The sequence below is a fragment of the Sprattus sprattus genome (assembly GCF_963457725.1).
Source record: "Sprattus sprattus genome assembly, chromosome: 2".
Taxonomy (NCBI): domain Eukaryota; kingdom Metazoa; phylum Chordata; class Actinopteri; order Clupeiformes; family Clupeidae; genus Sprattus; species Sprattus sprattus.
Genome location: NC_137921.1, coordinates 17,437,811 through 17,458,628, shown reverse-complemented (window position 1 = coordinate 17,458,628; position 20,818 = coordinate 17,437,811). Strand labels below are relative to the sequence as shown.

The 20,818-nt window shown below is 40.7% G+C and overlaps 3 protein-coding genes across 3 annotated transcripts in view; 1 reads left to right on the top strand and 2 right to left on the bottom strand.

The window, feature by feature from the left end:
* Nucleotides 1-2,121, bottom strand: part of LOC308381227 (serotriflin-like) — a gene marked incomplete at both ends in the record, with an annotated part of 5,595 nt that extends 3,474 nt beyond the window's left edge. Inside the window, 2 exons of the mRNA XM_080858747.1 lie at nucleotides 870-971; nucleotides 2,044-2,121. Coding sequence (XP_080714873.1) covers nucleotides 870-971; nucleotides 2,044-2,121 — 180 coding nt within the window. The remainder of the gene's footprint in view (nucleotides 1-869; nucleotides 972-2,043) is intronic.
* A 960-nt stretch (nucleotides 2,122-3,081) lies between these two features.
* On the bottom strand, nucleotides 3,082-8,772 carry LOC308381216 (cysteine-rich venom protein catrin-like; the record flags this gene model as incomplete). Its single annotated transcript, XM_080858737.1, has 7 exons — nucleotides 3,082-3,209; nucleotides 5,266-5,366; nucleotides 5,794-5,888; nucleotides 6,261-6,346; nucleotides 6,985-6,991; nucleotides 7,214-7,320; nucleotides 8,745-8,772. 7 exons carry the CDS (start codon nucleotides 8,770-8,772, stop codon nucleotides 3,082-3,084), a joined length of 552 nt encoding a protein of 183 aa, XP_080714863.1.
* A 3,563-nt stretch (nucleotides 8,773-12,335) lies between these two features.
* On the top strand, nucleotides 12,336-20,320 carry LOC308360009 (macoilin-1; the record flags this gene model as incomplete). The annotated part of the gene is made up of 11 exons (XM_080831739.1): nucleotides 12,336-12,412; nucleotides 14,488-14,629; nucleotides 14,943-15,069; nucleotides 15,665-15,788; nucleotides 16,119-16,297; nucleotides 17,108-17,621; nucleotides 17,828-17,986; nucleotides 18,335-18,505; nucleotides 18,861-18,987; nucleotides 19,724-19,898; nucleotides 20,130-20,320. The coding sequence occupies 11 exons, from the start codon at nucleotides 12,336-12,338 to the stop codon at nucleotides 20,318-20,320; spliced, it is 1,986 nt and encodes a 661-aa protein (XP_080687865.1).
* Nucleotides 20,321-20,818: the final 498 nt, after the last annotated feature.

Genomic DNA, 20,818 nt, shown 5'->3' with positions numbered 1-20,818 from the left:
GTGGCAGAGAAAATGTTTTCAAGAGTGTTAATAATCTTCAGAGCGAATCTAGCTGTCACAAAGATACTTCTGGTAAAATAAAAATGCTTCCTAACCAACATTCCCTTCCGGCAGTCTTAATAGTCTGAACACGCCAGATTTAGCTAATCAAGCACAGTTCAGATGCTCAGGCAAGCAATCAGGGGTGCTTGAAGCAAGAATAGACAGAAAATATGACCTCAACAAGCATCCTGAGGCCCCAGATACTTCCTGGCAAAATTCTCGGGAAGTTACTCTGAGAACGAGTGCTGGCGGTGGGAGAGACACGTTCCAGAACTTTCCTTGTCCCTACTGAGCTGAGCTCTAATATCTGTAACTTTTGAGTCAGGCACTTTCATCTTACGGCACAGCCTCAGCTGGTTTGATCCTGTTCGGTTCCATCAGCTCTAACCCTAGGCATCGTGGGAAAGAGAACATGCCAGATCGGCGAGGAACCGTGGCATGTGGCACTGCCAGCTGCACCGCGCTTAAAGCAACTTTCTCACCTCTTTCCCACAAGCACTGTGCCAAGGGATCTAGATGTACTAATACTCAAACCACCTGTCACATGGCCCAGCCCCATGCATGAAATTGGCAGGAAGAGAAAAATGACAGAGACATGAAAGGTAGAAAGACATCAATTTACAGTAGAAAAAAAAGAAAGAGAAGAACGAAATAGAGAAAGAGAAGAATGAAGCAAAATAGATCAAGGTAGAGGGGGAGAGGAACAGATAAAGACATCAAATCACAGTAGAAAGAACGAAAGAGAAGAATGAAGAATACATAGATCAAGGTGGAGGGGGAGAGGAACAAGGACTCTTAAACGCTCAGGCAGAAGCTGCTAGCGTTACCATCTTGAGCATGTTGCTGGCCGTGGGCCGCACTCCTCTCCTCAGGTCATTGTGTTTGTTGACGATCTCCCTCTGCTCTGTGGACGTGGCCCTGAGCTCAGCCTCTTCAACACCTCATCAAAAAAACAAAAACACCATACAATCACTCACTACCAACTACCCTTGATATGGAGTTCATACAGGATTCTGCATGCTTACTTGGTGAAGGAGATCATGGAAAAAACAATTGTTGCGAAGTTGAAAAGTATTTTCTTGCTTTGGCATCTATGTAGTCTTTGTGCTCATAACACATACACTTAGCTTATTTTAAATTTGTTTACATTTTTATTTCTGAACTATACATTGCACGCAGATCTTACTAAGGATTGTTAAATGATCAGGGCTGTTTGATCTACATGGCACATAACAAAACAGTCATTAATTATAATGTCTAACAAAACAGCGCATGAATATTCAACGCTTATAGCATAAGAAAGACAAATATACCCAGAGGACCACACTTCATTATAATCTATTAAAATGATGTCATACAATGAATGAATGAATATTATATCAATGTCACAATGATATGTATCACCGTAGGCACTAAAACTAGGTTTTCATAAAGGTGTAATACTAACAATTAACAGCCAAGTCATTATGTCACATTATGCCTGCATATCAGGTTACTGATAATGGTGCATCAGGTCATTAACATATTCCTATAGTTATGATTTTGAGAATTAACACAATGGTTGCAAGCAACACCACACCATGAAAAACGTCAAAGATACTCACCAGGCTTCAGGCGTCACAGATCCATTTCCAGCAGGGCAAAAAGCACAGTAAAAGTCAATGCACTTCATGATCATCCATCAACAAATATACAGTTTAGTTCAATGTACACTTTTCAATGCCAGAATAAAAAACAAAACAAACAAACATTTTTGTGTAATATCTTTGTCAGAATGGCAATTGTTTAAAGTTCAATACTGTACAAGTAAAGATGAATGATCTCAAATTAATTTCACAAATGCTATGGAGAATTTGTTTTCCTCGTTAGCTAAGATAAAGTTGGTCTGAGAAGTATTGACTGGTGATTAGCTTCTACTTTGGTTAATCTCTAATGCAGAGTAGGGCACTGATCTAGCCTGTGTTAGAGATTGCAGTTCCAGATTCATTTAGGTAAACTCACCTGAGCCTCCTCCTCTGCCCAGGTAACGGAGGTGCTCAGGAGCACGAGGAGCAACACAGGGAAAGTGATCGGTGACATGGCAACAGTGTCTGTGGCACCCAACACACCTGTACTATATATCTGAGCAATGGCAGTTGAGTGTCCCTGCATTCACAGGTGACCACTGTCGAACAGCTGAGTCTGCGCATTCTATGGGAAGGTGTGAATGCATGCACATGTTGTCTGCTCATGTGTGTGTATACGAATGTATGTATATAGACTGCATACATTGATATACGTATCAGTTGTTTACCAACTGCCATTGGAGTATGCACCACATGTCTAGATTCCCACTGTTAATGAACATGGAAAGTCCTTGGGCCATTTTATAAATAATTCTTCCTGGTCAACATACAGATTTGAATTGGTGTGTGGATCTTATTTATCTTTAAAGTGTTTGTAGCAACCAAAAAGATTACGTCTGTCAGGTCAGGTGTGTGGTTTTCAAAACTGGTGTGTGTGTGTGTTTGTATATATATTTGGCATATGATAAAGTGGTGTTGGAAGCTTTCATAGCTTGCGTTTATGTCACACTTCTACATGATGCTTGAGAGTGCACATAACTCCTTTGCAGATGGACACATGGAGAGCACCTAAAATAACCACCACTAGGCTCGGATGATTTTGTAGCATCGACAGACTCGTGAAGGTTTCTACGCTTTTCCTTTCAAGACAAAGACAAAGAAGTACATGAAGATGTTTTATTTCCAAAACCACTTCACCAGATATTGGAATCCAAGGCTGTGTACCTGAGCTGCACACAGAGCTGTACAGAAATTAAATGCATTTCCAAACACACTCACCCCTGATCCTGAAGAACATGTTATGAGCAGTTAAAGAAAATTATTCAGATGGTATATGAAGGCTGACACTTTGCACTGACTATGCTGTAAGACTTTAACAATGATAATAAAAGGCTGTTTTTTTCTCCTAAAAAACCTCTATCTGTTGTGGTGTCATTAGAAAATACATCCTTCATGTAAATGCTGCTCAGGGTGTCTAGATGATCTTGCCGTCGCACTTGCAGGAGGCAGGGCACCAGTCGGCAATGTTTTTGTTACCGCAACCCCAGGCCTTGGCAAACTGGGGACAGTTACCATACTTGTCACTGTACGGGCAGGGGTTGGCTGGCAAGAGAGGAGACACACACAAAAAAGTGTTAGACTATGCATAAATTAACTCTTTATACAGCAAAGTTCTCAGATCAACACCAAGAAAAGGTCAATTGAGTTTAGAGATCTGAATTTCCATACTTGATACTATGAGGGGGTCCTGCTTACATGGTGCTGGGTCCATATTTCTTCTACCACCCCCTTGATACATAGTTCAGTCACATTTTAATTTAGATTATTACAGTGCATGAAATGCCCTGTATTGTTATTCCTAGGCTTCTTCTTCTTATTCTTGTTACCTTTTTCTGCGATTAATTCAGCCGAACCATTCAAACTTTGTCGCGTAGGTCTTGTAAAGGACACTTATGCTATGTATTTTTCACTTTTCTAAACTTTATATTTTTAAGATATTAAATAAAAACGAATCGAAATTTTCCCATTGACTTACATTGGGCCATTATGACATCATAATAGGGTCTTTAAACTGGCTTGCACCTGTGCCAAACCTGCGCCAAATCAAAGGAACCTCTTCTCTGTCCCTCTCAATTTAACTGTAACTAGGAACATTAAGACACTTTCCATTCTCTACTTTTTTTCTCTCTATCTCTCCATCTTTCTCTCTATCCCTCTCAGTCTACTTTCTCTCACACTCAATCTCTCTTCTTCACTCCATTTTTATCTCCTTTTTTCAATATTTTCACTCTCTTTTTCTCTTTCACTCTTCTTTCCTTCTTCCACTCATCTTTCCTTCTTCCACTCTTCTTTCCTTCTTTCACTTTTCTTTCCTTTCTTCACTCTCCTTTCTTCTTTCCTTCTTTCACTCTTCTTTCCTTTTCTTCTTTCCTTCTTCAACTATTATTTCCTTCTTTCACTCTTCTTTCCTTTCTTCACTCTTCTTTCTTTTCTTCTTCCACTCTTCTTTCCTTTCTTCACTCTTCTTTCTTTTCTTCTTTCACTCTTCTTTCCTTCATCCTCTCTTCTCTCCTATCTTCACTCTTCTATCCTTTCTTCGTTCCTTCTTCCACTCTTCTTTCCTTTCTTCTTTCCTTCTTCTTTCTTTTCTTCTTCCTTTCCTAACTTTTGCATTTCATGCACTGGTATTTCCTTCAGGAAATGCATTTTCTAGTCTGTTATTACAGTGCATGAAATGCCCTGTATTGTTATTCCTAGGCTTCTTCTTCTTCTTATTCTTGTTACCTTTTTCTGCGATTAATTCAGCCCGAACCGCTTCACGTAGAAACTTCATTCAAACTTTGTCGCGTAGGTCTTGTAAAGGACACTTATGCTATGTATTTTTCACTTTTCTAAACTTTATACTTTTTAAGTTATTAAAGAAAAACGAATCAAAATTTTTCCATTGACTTACATTGGGCCATTATGACATCATAATAGGGTAATTAAACTGGCTTGCACCTGTGCTTCACTGACACCTGCGGCAAGCCTCCAAGGGTCCTCTTCTCTCTGTACCTCGCCATTCAACTGTATAACTAGGAATATTAATAGACACCTTCCATACTCTACTTTTTTTTCTCTCTATCACTCTCACTCTACTTTCTCTCACACTCCATCTCTCTGCTTCACTCTTTTTTTCTCCTTCTTTCAATATTTTCTCTCTCTTTACTGTCTTTATCCAGAGCCACTCTTGTTCACTCTTCTTTCCTTACTTTGTTTCTTCCTCTTTTCTTTCCTTTCTTCTTTCCTTCTTTCTACTCTTCTTTACTTTCTTCTTTTCTTTCTTCACTCTTCTTTCCTTTCTTCTTCCCTTCTTCCACTCTTCTTTCTTTCTTCACTCTTCTTTCCTTTCTTCTTTCCTTCTTCAACTCTTCTTTCCTTCTTTTACTGTTCTTTCCTTTCTTCCTTCCTTCTTTCACTTTTCTTTTATTCGTTCTTTCTTAACTTTTGCATTTCATGCACTGGTATTTCCTTCAGGAAATGCATTTTCTAGTTTTCTTTTTTAATGTATTTTGTTTTTACAGTGAATCCATTGTAACAGTCCACCATATTTCACCATGTTTTTATTTAATCTTGTACATTGACCATGTTTGTGTATATTTCATTTAAACAGACTTACTGCATAGGCCATTGTCACAGGCATCTGGACAGTCACCACAGGGTGGTCCCTCCTTGTATGGGTGAGCGTAGCCATTATGTCCAGCAAAGAAAATGTTTCCACTGTGAACATCAACAAGAAGTACGAGAAGACATGGCATGAGCATATGCTATGAATGTTCACATTATTTGTGCAGTGAAATGGTAAATGGGTGGTTGAAAGAGCTTCTCATGTAATTATATATTACACATGTTTATAACATACCATAAACATAACAAAATACAGTAATGTAAAAAAAGGTTTATTCCCCATAGCGAAAAGAATTAAGCATACACTTCCTATTTACTAAGCATGCTTAATATGAAGTTGGGGCAAATCTCACATACATGATCTCACTTTGACAGACTATTTTGAGATTTCAGAAATGTCTCCTGAAGTCAGGTGTGGAGCTATAAACTGAGGACAGCTAATATTAATGTATACTACTACACATTTTATAGAACTAATCTCCTGAAGAGGGCTGAGTAGAGGTGGGGGGAGAGGACTCACGCAGGGCAGTAATGGCAGACGTAGAAGTAGGCAAAGCCAGTGTCAGGACAATTTGCTACACCACAGCCGATCTCATTGGATCTGTACCAAACCACCTGAGGAAGAAGAAGTAAGACAAATGCTCGTTTAGCGAACATTGTTTGTCGTTGTTGTTGATGTTGATGATGTTGTTGTTGTGAATTTCTGAATTGTAATAATAAATGAAATGACAGACAGAGACTGAAAAGGGTGTGTGTGTGTGTGCGTGCGTGCGTGCGTGCGTGCGTGCGTGCGTGCGTGCGTGCGTGCGTGCGTGCGTGCGTGCCTGCGTGCGTGCCTGCGTGCGTGTGTCTGTGTGTTTGTGGGTGTGTGTGTGTGTACAACAACATAAGTAATCGAGAGCTGCATCCCCCTTGCAAAGTCATCTAGGGGTGAGTTCCTGTTTCTTCTGTTTTATGTGTGACTCAGGTTATGACAGATGAGCTCACCTGTGTGAAGTGGCCAACCGTAGCATCTCCAATGGGACCGTGACCGTATTTGTAGTGCTTGTCCTCATTGAACCAGGCCTGGATGGCTTCATCCCAAGAGAGTGGGGCGCTGGAGTAGAACAGGTTCTCTCCACATCCACTGGCTGCGTACACACACACACACACACACACACACACACACACACACACACACACACACACACACACACACACACACACACATACATATATACAAAATGAATCATCAACAATATACACAAACACAAAAACCAACACCCATACAGATGCAAACACACACAAACATAAAAGAAAAGGAATCATCAGAGTATACACACATACACATACATGCACACGCATAAGAGAGCGAATTCTGTATAAATCAAATCAATCTTCCGTTTTCTAGTGTTACATGACCTCTCCTTGAAAGAAATTAATTTGCATGTAGTGAATGTATCTGTTTACTGTATTTGTGTGAGAGTGCATGTTTGTTAAAGGGAGATAGAGAGGGAGCGAGGGATGGAGAGAAAGTGAGAGATAGAGGAAGAGAGAGAATGATACAGTACTGCCGATTTTTCTCTCGCTGGGAGTGCTGTGTTTCTCTGCACATGTGTTAGCCCATTTTTGAGCGTTGGCTGCAACCTCACTATTCCAACTCTGGGAGAGAGCGAGAGAGAGAGAGAGAGAGAGAGAGAGAGAGAGAGAGAGAGAGAGAGAGAGGAATTACCATCAGACTGTGTGGGACAGTCACAGGACCAATGTTAATTATTGTTTAACCACCACCACAGAAAAATATATGGATAGTGAGAAGAGTACCTGCACATTTCATATAATGCATAGTGTGAATACGTCAAAACGTATTATATATTTGATATACCAATATGGTATATATACCAGAAATTGCATCAAAGTTACATAGTGGAGTCGGTGAGTTAGCATCAGTGGCTGTGCGTTACCATTTTCAGCATGTTGCTTGCAGTGGGATTGACCGATCGCCGAAGTTCATTGTGTTTGTTTACAATGTCCTCTTGAACAGCAATGTTGTTTGTGTTGAGCTGAGCATCTACAACACGAGAAAGACACATGGTAAATACTGAATCCACTGTCCAGTTGGGGAAATATGTGCTCATATAGAGGCATACTTACATGTCTAGAGAGACAGCATCACCAGGTGAAATGAAAACAAAAGGGGTAGAAAACCAAAGTAGAATGAGATGACACATGTCTGGAGTCGCTACTTCCAGTATAGTATTCACAGATATCCTGTCATAGCTGTGCTCTAAGTGTAAATACTGGAATGGTTTGTACTTTTATAACATGCAATCAATATAAAATGCAAATTCAATATATGTCTGTTTCCATGGTGAATATCTTCCTGGGCACTAGGTAATAGTCTATGAAATGAAAGGAACCTTTAACTGACCTCTCCCCAGGTGGCAGGCACCTGAAGCAGAGTGATGACAGCCAAAACAAATGTGAAAGAGAACATGACAGCTGTGGTACTGTAAGAAATCAAAGGCAAACCATCAGGGAGAGGTCCAATTCATTTCAGTCAATTATATATTGTATATTACTATCATATTATGTGATACTATATTATATTATGTTATAAAAATATATTGACAGCAAAGTTTAACGAGCACATATGATCTTAGACAACTTCATCATTATAGGCAAGTTAAGGCTATGTCACATGCACTGATTTTGTTTTTCAATGCTTTCTTAGACGGTTTAGTGATAACTGTACCAAGGAGACAATATATAGAAATATATAAAATATATAGAACCTAGTACTGTTTGTGAAGAATGTTATTCCTCCAAGTTGTCATGATAACGGTTATGATAACTGAAGTATCTAGGTCTATACTGGTAAATCGATGAGATCACAAAGCGGTCCAAACCTAATTATATACAGGAGTCAAGTTTAAGTAACTCATAACTGCTTATGTTAAAAGATATGAAGATATCAGAGGTATTATTCCTTACCTTCTCCCAGCCGAGGAATGCACAAGGAGAAGGCTGCTGGAGTTCTTGAATTTATACCATTTTCATGAGAGCATTTCAAATAACAGAGGGACCACCTGACCAAGATTTGGTAGCGCTATCATGCCATGTGTTCCAAGCTAATGCTAATGACTTGAGATAGCAATGATATGAAATCAGATTTACAGATATAGTGTAGATGTCAAGCATTTTTTGGCTTGCACCAGAGCACACACTGCCAAAAGATGTAGTACATCCAAACTACTTTTGTCAGAAGATCATACGTTTGTACCCAAAGGCTTGCATCCCAATACAAAGACAGTTTGGACAAGGCAGACATGCCACCACCAGAAAGGATTTGATGAAATCTATGCGTTGTACTTCACATTCCTGTATTAATGATCAAATGTATTTAATGGTTGTGGATGTTTTAAAAATGTTACATCGATCTCTGAATTAATAACCTGATAATTTGAGCATTAGTAAAACATGTCTAATCTTTACCCTGGTTCATTTTTGGCAGAGGAGCCATTTCTATTCTGAGAATACTCAGATACAGGTCAGGGCAAGGACATCGCGGTGGTGGAGACCTACAAGTTCCCGGGGGTGCATCTAGACGACAAGCTGAACTGGTCAGCTAACGCAAGTGCAACATATAAAAAGGGACGGAGTAGCTTGTTCTTCCTGAGGAAACTCAGGTCCTTTGATGTATGTAAAGAGATGCTGTGCATGTTTTACCAATCTGTTATGGCGAGCGTGCTCTTTTTTGCTGCAGTCTGCTGGGAGGCAACATGTCTAAGAGGGACACTGGGCGGCTGGACAAACTAGTCAGAAAGGCGAGCTCAGTGGTGGGGCAGAACCTGGAATCACTGGGGACTGTGGTAGAGAGACGGATGCGGGGCAAGCTCTTGGCCATCATGGGCAATGTTAATCACCCCCTCCACCATGTCCTGGCAGGACAGTCCAGCAGCATCCGTAGCGGGCGGCTCAACACAATACGATCAAGGACTGAGCGACATAGGAGGTCATTCGTCCCAGATGCCATTAAACTTTAATTATTATGCACTTTACACCATACATCCTTCATACTACACTGTACATAGCTGAATTGGATTGTTTGTATTGTATCAAATTGTCTGTATATTGTTTGTCATTATTGTAAATATGAGAGAGCTGCAAGATCCCAGAATTTCCCCACAGGATTAATAAAGTATTTATCTATCTATATAGATACGCCACAACATTAAGGCTTATTTCCATGTTCCTAATGGAATGATGCAAAATGCATAAAGAAAATACATACAATCATATTAAAGGGAGAGGTCACCTTCAAATGAAAAGACCTCAGGCCTCCTGTAGGCCAACAGACCTTTTTCATCTAAGGCAGGTCTAACAACACAGTTGAACACACCTCACCTCCACTCCTGGGCATGCCCATGTTACATTTACATCATATTTAGGCTGTGCCGTGCAAATTGCACTAATTCATTGTGGGCTGTTTAGCCAGATGAATTCTGCAACATAATTCTACACTGGTTATACCAGAGCTATTGTGTTTTTTAGTGGATTTTAGATAGCCTACATCACCTCATTATTTTAACATTAAATACCGTGTACTGATATTGCATTACATTAGAGACCAAAATCTATACTTGTTTAACAAGATAGGGAGTGTTTACCAGTGATAAGACTGTTCAGAATGAAAGGTGACCTGACTTGTGACGAAGGTTGTCCTGATCTTGTTTTGCATTATCACAGAGAAGACCATTAATCACTTCTAAGAATTTTACATAATGTAATAAAGCACATTTGTGAGCAATCATTATTTTTTTTTAAACAAGGCCTTGGTCAAGGTCATGACATATGTGAAATGTCATTGCAAATATGAACTCAGAGACCTTGCTGAAGTTTATAAAAACCCAGGCCGCTTCATCAGATCCCTACTCTAAAGAATCTTTAGAGGATCTAGTCTGAACTCTGTGATGAAGGTTTTTTTGTGACGTCCTTTTAGGTCTTTAGGTCAGTTCTATAGGAAAGAACCCCCTTTTTTATACAAATGTTCTTTCTGGATTTCTCAGGACTTTTAATTTCAATAAAGGTGTATTGGAAGCTTCTGTGGGTGAAATCTGCATAACCCTTTTCCATACAAAGCACAGCCTAAAGCATAAGAAATATGCAAATTGAGCCAAGGAGTGCTGGACGCAAACAAAGATTAAAGGTGGGTCCGCGGGTACACTCTTTGTCAAATTCAGTTAATTGCCTCTCACAGTCCTCTAGCTGTCCATTCAGTGTGTGCGCACAAAAATATTCTGGAGTTCATTCACAGTCCTGGCTCTGTAAGTGGGGGACAAACCTAGCCTGGACCAAGCCATGAACAATAACAGCCTTTTAGAATAGAATAACTTTATTTGTCATTGCACAAACGAAATTGAGGTAGCAGGAACACGAAAACAATAAAAATATAGATTGAACTATACATATTTACACTATAAAAACGCAAGACATATTACACAACAGAGAGCCAAATACTGGTCAGTTTTGTGAATTGTTAAGTGCTATGATGGCTCTGGGATAAAAGCTGTTTATCAGCCTGTCTATTTTTGCTTTGATGGTCCTAAAGCGTCTCCCTGAAGGCAACAGTTCAAATAGGTGGTGACTAGGGTGTGTTGAGTCTCTGGGGATGCTGTGGGCTTTCCTGAGGCAGCCTGTTTAATGTCCTCAAGAGGTGGAGGAGTGCAGGAGTGTTAACGTGTTACTTCATTGGGAGTCGTGTAATTTCATTGGCTGTTGAACCCAAATATCAACAACCTTTTGACAGACTGGAAATTTGAGTTGGACAGATTGAGCAAGTGAAAATTTTTCTGTGCTTCCCATCTTTTTTTTTTTTTTTACAAATCTTTGCATGTAACTTAATTATTGTGACTACACTGAAAAACAAACTATTTTGCACAAGAATGAATTGTGTTAAATCAATGCAGCACAAGAGTAGACCTATGTGTGTGAACTCAAAACACTTCAGCTGTGAAACATTGTTTGATGGCTTATCTACATCTAGCAGTAAGGGGTGTATCTGATGTCACCAAGCACTTAACAAGTACTCAATTGAAAGCTATCTGAAACCAAAGCTTTGACTTGAATGTACTCTTGAGAGTAAGATTATTGAAGCCTACTGCTGTCTGATAAGGATATGTGTAATTTCACCGCTGGCAGCATACCCACGCTGGAGCACCTTGTGGCTTAAATCGTCTATTTAGTAGAGGAGCTGAGAGAACCTGTTGAATCATTTGCCTTGCTTCCACTCTGTGAGACAGGGGTCATTCAGTCCGAAACTTTAAGCCTAATTCAATTTGCAATGTTGGTGTTTGCACTGATAGCAGGAGAAGGAGGACCTCTGTGGGCGGATTTGGGATGTTGCACTTCTTGTACCAGAGACATGACTCATTGCTGTACCTGTCATTGGGTTGGCCACAACAGTAGGGGTAGGTTAAATTACTAAAAGTCTGCTTAAATGTGGCGATCGAAGAATTGCTAAAACGTGTGCTTACAGAAGGCCAGGCATATGGAAGAACAAGACACTTTTCTGAGTCCATTCCAATAAAAACGATAGCCTATTTCACAGCACCTCGCCCCCGAAGTCTCCCATTCTGTTTGCTTCCACAGGGCAAAATCGAAATGGCATGGATGCTGCAAAGTGCCCAATGCCAACAGGTGATTTAGGGATCATTTTAGTGACATTAAGAGGAGGAGAGGTGTTGCCTCACTTCATGTTTTCGTGAAGTTGTAACTCTGGGAAGCCAATTGGATTGAGAGACCGCCTGTGGGAAAAACATTGTGTGAGAGAGGTTTTACATAATGTAACCTATAGACGCTCGGTAGGTGCGCGCTTTCAACTCGCTGTGCTGTGAGGTCCTTGTCGCGCATGCGCAGTGCATCTTACGAGCTGTACTTTCATTCATACACAAAGAGACGCCAAAATATCAGGTTGTTGTCGCCCCTATAGGGCCATATGTGACCACTATTTATTTTTTTCATAACGCGGTCACCTCTTGTTTACGGACGCTAACGGTGCAAAGGGAGAACAAGCCATAGCATACTATGAAGAAACGCTGTGCAGACGCCACCAAGCTTCGGAAAATGAAAAAGCTCAAAATGACAGAAAGGATATCGGAAAGGTAGAGAGGGTGACGCATCCCCGGATGCCGTTGCTTTTGTTGTTGCTGGCTTTGTGTAATGCCCTTCTCTCTTACTCTCACCTGGGATGCTATTTATATAATCACGATTTAGCCTACTTTCCATGTCGTATAGCCTAGAGCGTATTTAGCTTTGAACGATAGGCAATAGGTAGGCTATACTTATGTATACAATATATTGCCCGCAGAGCTGTAAAGACGGCTACATTGTGTATAACTCGAAATGAATCGTTCCAAAGTGATTTCATCAAAAGCAGTAAATTGTGTAAATCGATTGGGTTCCTTAGCTGTTATTAGCTGTTTGACGCTCCACAATGCTCATATTGTAAAGACATAAAAACGCTGTGTTATATGATTTGATATTTTATGATTATTATTTTTAGTAGTAGTAATTATTATTATTGTTATTATTATATGACCTTTTACACTTATCGTTTGTAGATCCATAACCCACAGTAGGCTGGCATTTACTGATTGCCTGCTGATAACAGCCCTCAGACAGCTTGTCTAGACCACAAGACAATTTGATTGTTTGGAGCAGTGTAACAAAGCAAAGTCTACTGGGACGATAAGTTGGACAAATGTATTTGCAATAGCCTTAAGCCTACTTTCAGATCTTTTCACAAAGCAATAATTTACTGTATCGCTTAAATAACATGTATGTGATGAAGCAAATGGTTATGCAATGTTATTACAGGGTGGCTAAATAAACTCAGGATGCAGTGGTATCGTTTTTATAAGCCTATTTATATTGTTCTCAACGACGTAGGCCTAATTTTCTTGCTTGCCTTACGTTACGGGTATATTACATGACCGTTCCATCATTCATTTGCTCCGAAATAGCTGTAATACATTACTATGCACTGATTCTGTTATGCTGTGGTACTGAGGAACGGATGGAAGTTGTCATGGTTACCAAACAAAAAAAATAGCCGATGCAATAATATGGAGGAAAGAAGGACAGAGAGAGAGAGATGGGGATACAGAGACAGAGAGAACAAAGGCTACTTAGAACAAAAGGAGCAAAATGTATAGATCTGGAAAGAGACATTTAACAGACAACCTCCAGGGCACAAAAAATATGAATCTACTGAAGACAGTTGGCTATAAAGTCAATTGATAATTCAGTGTGAAACATTTTAAGCAAAAACGCTTGTTTTATTAATGTTATCTTCGAATTCTGGGGTTTCAATTCCAAAACTTCCTCCTTGTGTAGGCTCATAACTGTGTAGTCTGGTGAATAGCCGTGAAGATTCTATATTTAGTAATTGTTGTCAAAAGATGTCCTCGACTTACAACAATGATGTCATTCTGTAGGCATGGCAATGGTCCCCAGCATCATATGCATCCTCCCCCTCTGTTGTTTACATTTGCCAGGCATCGAAACATATAAACAAATGCATGCAAATACCTGCAAGACAAAATTGAAATACATATACTGCAACACCATTGTAATGATCCTTTTCAGTATTTCTGTAGAATTATTCTATTATGGTACATCCAGGGATATTTCTATTTTGACTACAAAAACAAACCTATATATTTCATCTTTAAATAAAGACCTAAGCATATGTTATTATATTTGCTTTTACTATAGGACATTTTCCGTCTACCGACTGTTTTATTTAATTTGCTTTCTTTTGTACACTTGCTGTTTTGCTCAGCGCTGCAGTTTAAGTTGCAATATATATTTTTCGTAATATAACATGTATTCTCTGAAATTATAATGATGTCATTCTGAAGGCATATTCAAAAGACAGTGTTGCAAAATATCCCTGTGTATTGCATGCATCATCTGTCCTGCAGGGCCTTTATTGCCTTTGTTTACATTCCTCTGACTCATCAACAGAAGAGACAAAGAGGCAGGCTGTACGAAAGCCTCATGAATATTGGGAAACATTTGAATTTAATTTTTCCTTCAAAATGACATCAATTATGGCTGGTTTTGACATATTTATATTGTTAATAATAATAATTACATATTGTTTTGTTGAAGGCCTAGCTGGAAAACCCACGGTCTGCCAATGGTCAAACTCATCCTACATTTTTCTCCACAGTGCTTACACAGTCCTGAAGTTCATGATAGTATGGACACTGGTGTTATTAGCAGACTTTCTGCTGGAGTTCCGCTTGGAGTACCTGTGGCCATGCTGGCTATTCTTTGGTAGTGTTTACACCACCTTCCACTGCCACGGGCTGGTAAGGACAGTGCCTTCATGCCTAGATCAATTACTCACTGTGCTAGCAATAATATGATTTATATATAATATAATATTATTTAATTTAGTCAGTGTTCTTAATGATTATCATCAATCAGTGCATAAATGTATATAGGCTGTATATGTTATTATTAGCTTACTAGATGAAACATGGTCTAAATCTGAACAGTCAACCACTGCCTGCTATTTAAAGGACCTTATTTTAGCAGCTGATTCATGGGAACAGTAGCGTGTTGTACATTGTCATGCAGTAGGTTACACATTGTAACCTTTTTTGGTTTCTTTTTTTCTAGGTTATTTGCGTGGTGTTTGTGTGTGCAGCCTTCACCCTCGATGTCTTCTGCTTCATTTTTGTACCTCTGCACTGGCTGTTCTTGGCAGCTAGCACCTATGTCCTATTTAATTACATCTGGCACACAGGTAAGGTTGAATGTCTGTGTTTCTTTAACCAGTTTGACTAATGTTTATGGGCAATGAAATTAAAATAATCGCCTGAAGATGCCACAAAAATGTCCCTTTAATACTTATAATAAGCCACAGTTGATGTTATTGGGATACAGACAGCGAATGTTGTACTGTGTGGGAGGGCCTTTCCGTATCCCCAGTAGAGCATGCGGCACTTGTTGTAGCTGTCGCCAGCCAGTTGGACACTGTTGTTGTATACTACTTAATATCTTTGTCAACTAAAATTCTCACGCACCATGTCAGCCAACCATACCTCAACATAACTCAACAAAAATAAACATACACAAAATTCCCAAATACCATGACAGGCAGCTTCTCCCTCTTCATCTCCTTCTATATCGTATTGTGCTAAGGCATTACAGTTATATTGATGTTTACTACCCAGATTTTCTCTCTTTATAGCGTGACCTTTGCCTACATGCAGATGGCTGTGAAAACATTGTTCCTTATCACTATAACCATTAAATCCATATACGCATATTAGGCAGTCAAGCTCGGGTCAGTCTAGAGAACTACAACAATAACAAACCAACCATTTTGTGTGTCTCAGAGAAGGGCATCTGCATGTCCACGGCGTCTCTGTGGATCCTGCTGGTCTACACAGAGGCTTCGCTTCGGCTCAAAGACCAGAAAAACTCCCACGCTAATTTATCTCACATCTTCGCCGCACACTGGTAGGTTGGGATCAGCGCACACTGCTGCCCCCCCACCCCACCCCACCTCCTTTTATTTCTCCCCACTGCTCAGGGCTTTCTGTAACACAGACCCTCAGACCACGAGAATAAGTGTTGAGTTTTCACAGTACCAATGAGAGAATTTATATTAACTTTCACTTTTAATGTCTACATAAATAATGCTAACAAAAGGATTGAGTCTGTGTGTTACTGATGGAACACAAGTAATATCCAATCAGTTTAATTCTATTTTTTGTCATATACACTTTGGACGCTAACGTGAGTCTTATTGTCATTAAAATGACGTGTAAAATGATTTCCCCTTTTCAGTATTGGCTATCCAGTGGTCTACCTGGGCTTCGATGTGACTTGCTATTTTACGGGTATCTTCAAGCTGCGCACCCAAAAAACAGTGCAGAACAATAATGACTTCCACATGCACCTCCTGCAAGAGTCCCTTCCTCCTGGCCTGCTCCTCTACCCTAAGTGTGCATCCGAGACCAGAGAAAGTAAGGAGATAATGGAGCTGTATTGTAGTCACACAGTGTAGCAGTTTGGATATTTTAAGCTCTTTGTTGATCGGATGGCATCAATTAAAACACATTACACGGTACTTCAGTTAGCCTTTTGTACACATTCTCTCAGTTTTTTGACCTAAAAGCCAGAAGACAAGGAACTATGGACAGATAATAATTAAGTTTGCTTTCAAAAGTGAGGTTTTGTTGATGTATGTTGGAATGTGAGAGCAGGTTTCTAATGCGAAAAGCTTTAAAAAGCTGTTGCAATGCTGCCATTACTGGTGTTATTTGGCTCAACCGTAGCTTTGCTTTATGACCTGGCTCCTAACTGTTCAAACATCTACAGAAGGCCTACACACGTATTCCCACTGGGACCCCTTATACTGTGTCAGAGTCTTGGCTGTCCGAGAGCCTTGACCAAGTGACACAGAGGCAGACTGTCTGCAGTACTGGCCCCTCACCTCTCAAATAGACTTATAATTATAAACTGACATGCGGTGTTACTCCTTTTAATATATCTTCAAACAGTTTTTCAGTGCTTTGCAATTCAATTTGTGATTTAAAGTAGCTCTATGCAACAATTTGACACTTTTTGAGGTATGGTTTTATAGGCAACTAGTTTTGGTACCATTCTCAGTTTCATTTTGATAGCATATGGTCTGTATTGCTGCTTTAAGCTTGTGTTTTTATTACTTTAATTGTGGTCAAACATTGTTTAATTGTTCCAACTGTCTGTGTATTGTGTACTTATGACATTGCTGTTCCGATATCAGAATAATCTCTCTGTTATTTCTGAATCAGCAGATGTAAAGTGGAGGCCCAAAGTGGAGTCGGTACAATATCAGTGTCAGACTGGAGCCCCTGCATCAGACGAGGGTTTGACAGGAGACTACCTGCAGATCCAACAGGGAGAGGGGAGGACAGAGGGAAGCCTGGAGGAGGTTCACCCCAGAGAACTGAACTCAGTCCCCACAGGGGTCAAGTCACGGGGCAACGACACCCGTGACCCTTGTCACCCCAGCGTCTCTCGTGAACCCCGAAACTCCCTCTCAGGTGGGGCACCAGCACCTGAGCCCTCAGGACCCTCCCAGCGACTACCTCAGGAAGAGCATGGGCCCAAGACGACCACCAAAGCCTCAAAGAGCTCCCCACCCAAAGCGTACAAGGCACCCATCACAGTGGCGCCATCTGGTGGAAAGACAGAGAAAAGGCAGAAGAACGCTGCCAAAACAGTCAGCCCAAACAGGGATTCAGCTGAGAAGGGAAACACAACCCCTACAGCACCCCTAAACCATCATGCAGAACAGATCACAAAGTAATCAAATGTCATTCCTTATGAGTCAATGCACCTTGGTGTTGCTATTTCAAGACATGCTTTTAGGTCTCTTTTTGCCTTTTAATTATGTAGTGTCCAACTTTAACTTTTTTTTTCATTGACTTTGATGAATTGTTCTATCTATCTTTCTGTTTATCAATCTATATATGTATCTATCTATCTATTTATCTATACTTTTAACTCAGGTTGGAGCAGGATTTGCGGCGTCTAAAAGGGGAGCTCCAGGCAAGCCAGCAGACGGAACAGGAGCTGCGCAGTCATGTCTGCAACCTGACCAACAGCGAGCGCAGCCTGAGGCCCGAGGTCTCCGTGCTGCGGCACACCAACGAGCTGCTGCAGAGCAAGTGAGTGAGCCTCAGCAGCGTCTCTAAGCATAATGAAGGTTCAGAGGTAATTTTTTAACGACTGTGAAAAACTATCATGCTTTGCAAAAGTCTGGTGAAGTTCCTGGTGAAAGCTGTTATGCTTCAGAAAGTTTTTTTGTTTTTGTGTAGAAATAACACTATTATCACCATAAGTCGAATTGACTTGTTTGAATGATCAGATAGATCCTGCTGCTAAATTAGCATTTCATTTCTTTCAAATAGAGCAAACAATTGTACCCAATTCTCCCATGCATGTCAAAATAAATAATTTCCATACTTAAAGAGTGGTGTTAATGTGTGTGTTTGCGTGTGTGTATTATCTCGTAGAATCCTGTGCTTGGCCAAGACCAAGCAGAGGGACAAGCAGACCAGCGCAGCGCTGGAGAAGAAGGCCAGAGCTGAGACAGAGGCGCGGGTGGCTCTGGAGAAACAGCTGACTGAACTGCAGGCACAGAAGCTGGACGAGGCTGCCATATTGCTTCGAGGTGCACCAAACAGGTGTGCTATAAGCTATGATATTTGAGTTGTTTGAACAATAGTTCAGCCTGATCCCTTAAGAGGAAAATACAAATTTAAAGATATGAACTAGCCTATCTGGCATGGCATGGACCTTATATTCTACTGTCAGAGCTGTCATCTAATTTTGCAGTCTTTATTTTCGGTCTCATTTTCTTACCATTAAACAAGATTTTTGAGGGCAATGTTTCCTTTATTTATCTGTGTGCAGGGCAAAATACCCTTCTCCTAACCCACTCACTACCCCAACCTCCCTCTCCTCACCCCTGTCATAACAGCAGCCCCTCCACTCCCCTCTGTCTACTCACCCCTCTGCCTTATTCTCTCTGTCTACTAGGCAGGAGCAAACAGAAACGCTAATGTTGAGGAAAAAAGTGAAAGATCTAGAGGCAGAGTACAAGCAACTGCAGATGGAGTGTCAAGGCAAAGAGGGTCAAGTGCTAGCACTAGAGAAAGAAGTTGAGGTAAAACGCAAACCCTACGAAGCCAGTGACCAGTATGCCGTGCTGTTGTGTACTGGTGTCGGTTTTTGTCCGTGTCAGAACCATTTGCTCGGAGTGTATGGTGGCTGTGGGCAGTCTGTTTGGATGTGGTGGTGTATCCATTTGTCTCTGGATGTTGTGACGTTTGTTGTCTGTGGTGTCAGCATTCAGTCTGTTGCCTGTTTGGTTTTTGTCGAGATTTGAAGCAGCGTTGTGATTTATGTTCAGTCTGTTGTCATTTGGGGTTGTTATGATGTTCAGTGTTGTTACTGCTGTGCTGAATGTTTTTTCCATTTATGGTCACTGTTGTCTTCTTGGTTATATATTTTTTCAAATATCATAAATCTAATCAAAATACAAGCCAAGCCCTTTACAAAACAGTACAGCTTCACAAAGTTAAGGTGTTGCTCTTTTCCTGTTTTCAAAAATCCTCAGTAGCATGAAAACGGTCTTTGAATTAATGTGACAACCACTTTGGCTTTCACTGTTTCTTAAATGGCTGGCTGTGCAAGTTGATTTGCTGTTATAGCTGAGGCAAATTCAGCTATTCTTAGCTCAAAGTTCAGCAATTCTAAGCTGAAATGAACATAGCAGAAGATACCACTTAAGAGATGTAAATGGTGCAATGTTGTAAAAACATGTGCCTACCTTTTTTTTATAAACTCTTTCCTGTATTCTCGGTGTTCATCTACGTCCCTGCCCGTTGTCTCCCCTGCAGTCGCTACAGAAGTACAGGAGTGTAGAGACAGAGATGGACACGTTGCTGTCAGCCCTCTCCTCTCTGCAAGATAAGGCACAGCATCTGGAATACAACCTGAGCGCAGAAACACGCATCAAGCTGGATCTCTTCTCTGCGCTGGGAGATGCCCGCAGACAGTTGGAGATAGCTCAAGGTTCGTCCATGTCCCCTTTTTATCTCTCTCTTATCTACATTGGCAGGTAGAAATAGCAATGGCAGATAGTCAAAAGTCTCTATGATGCCTGTTAACCCTAACATAGTACATTGATAATAATGATTGTAATAAATGACGTTTATTTGACACTTATGTATCCAGTCTAATGCATCCTAGTGACTGCAGAAAAAGTACATTAGATTCTTAAATGTTGACCCCAACCCCCCGTAGGTAACCTCCGTAAACAGGATCAGGAGATTCGTGAGATGAAGCAGAGGATCGCAGAGGTGATGGCTGTGTCCCCAACCGTGTCCTACGTAGCCCCTCGCCCTCCTGTCCCCCAGTATTTTACCAAGTTCCTCAATAGCGAGCGCTACATGCTAAACCCACGGGCTCTCATGTACCAGTGTCTCAAGAAGTGAGACCACTCCATACTACCCCGAGGCCTTTGGTTTTCCTGTCTGCAAAAACTCTCAAAAACAAACTCAAAAACTGATAAAGTGTTTACTGTTTACCTGACCAGGAATGAGGTGCCAAATGCCATTTTGGCCTGAAATATGTGGATCCGTCTAGATCCAAACCTCACCTAAGGGCCTAGCTGTTTGCAGCTCAGGACAGCCTCGCAGAGCGTTTGGGCCTAAACCAAATGGGCCTCTTGTACCAAACTGCTGGTCGAAAACATGCTGTGGACTTGAAAGATCCTAAACATTCTAAAATACTTCCTTGGCAGAAGAAAGGAAATATGGACTCCATTCTGTGGGAGTGAAACAGACAGTGAAGCAAGTGAAAATCTAAATTGTTTCAGAAACAATAGTGCTGCCCTTGTGAGGAAGAACGTCATGGTGCTCAGCCATTATCCATAATCAACTGTCAACAAAAAGCAAGAAATGCTGACCGATCTTAACAGTGACAGTATGTAC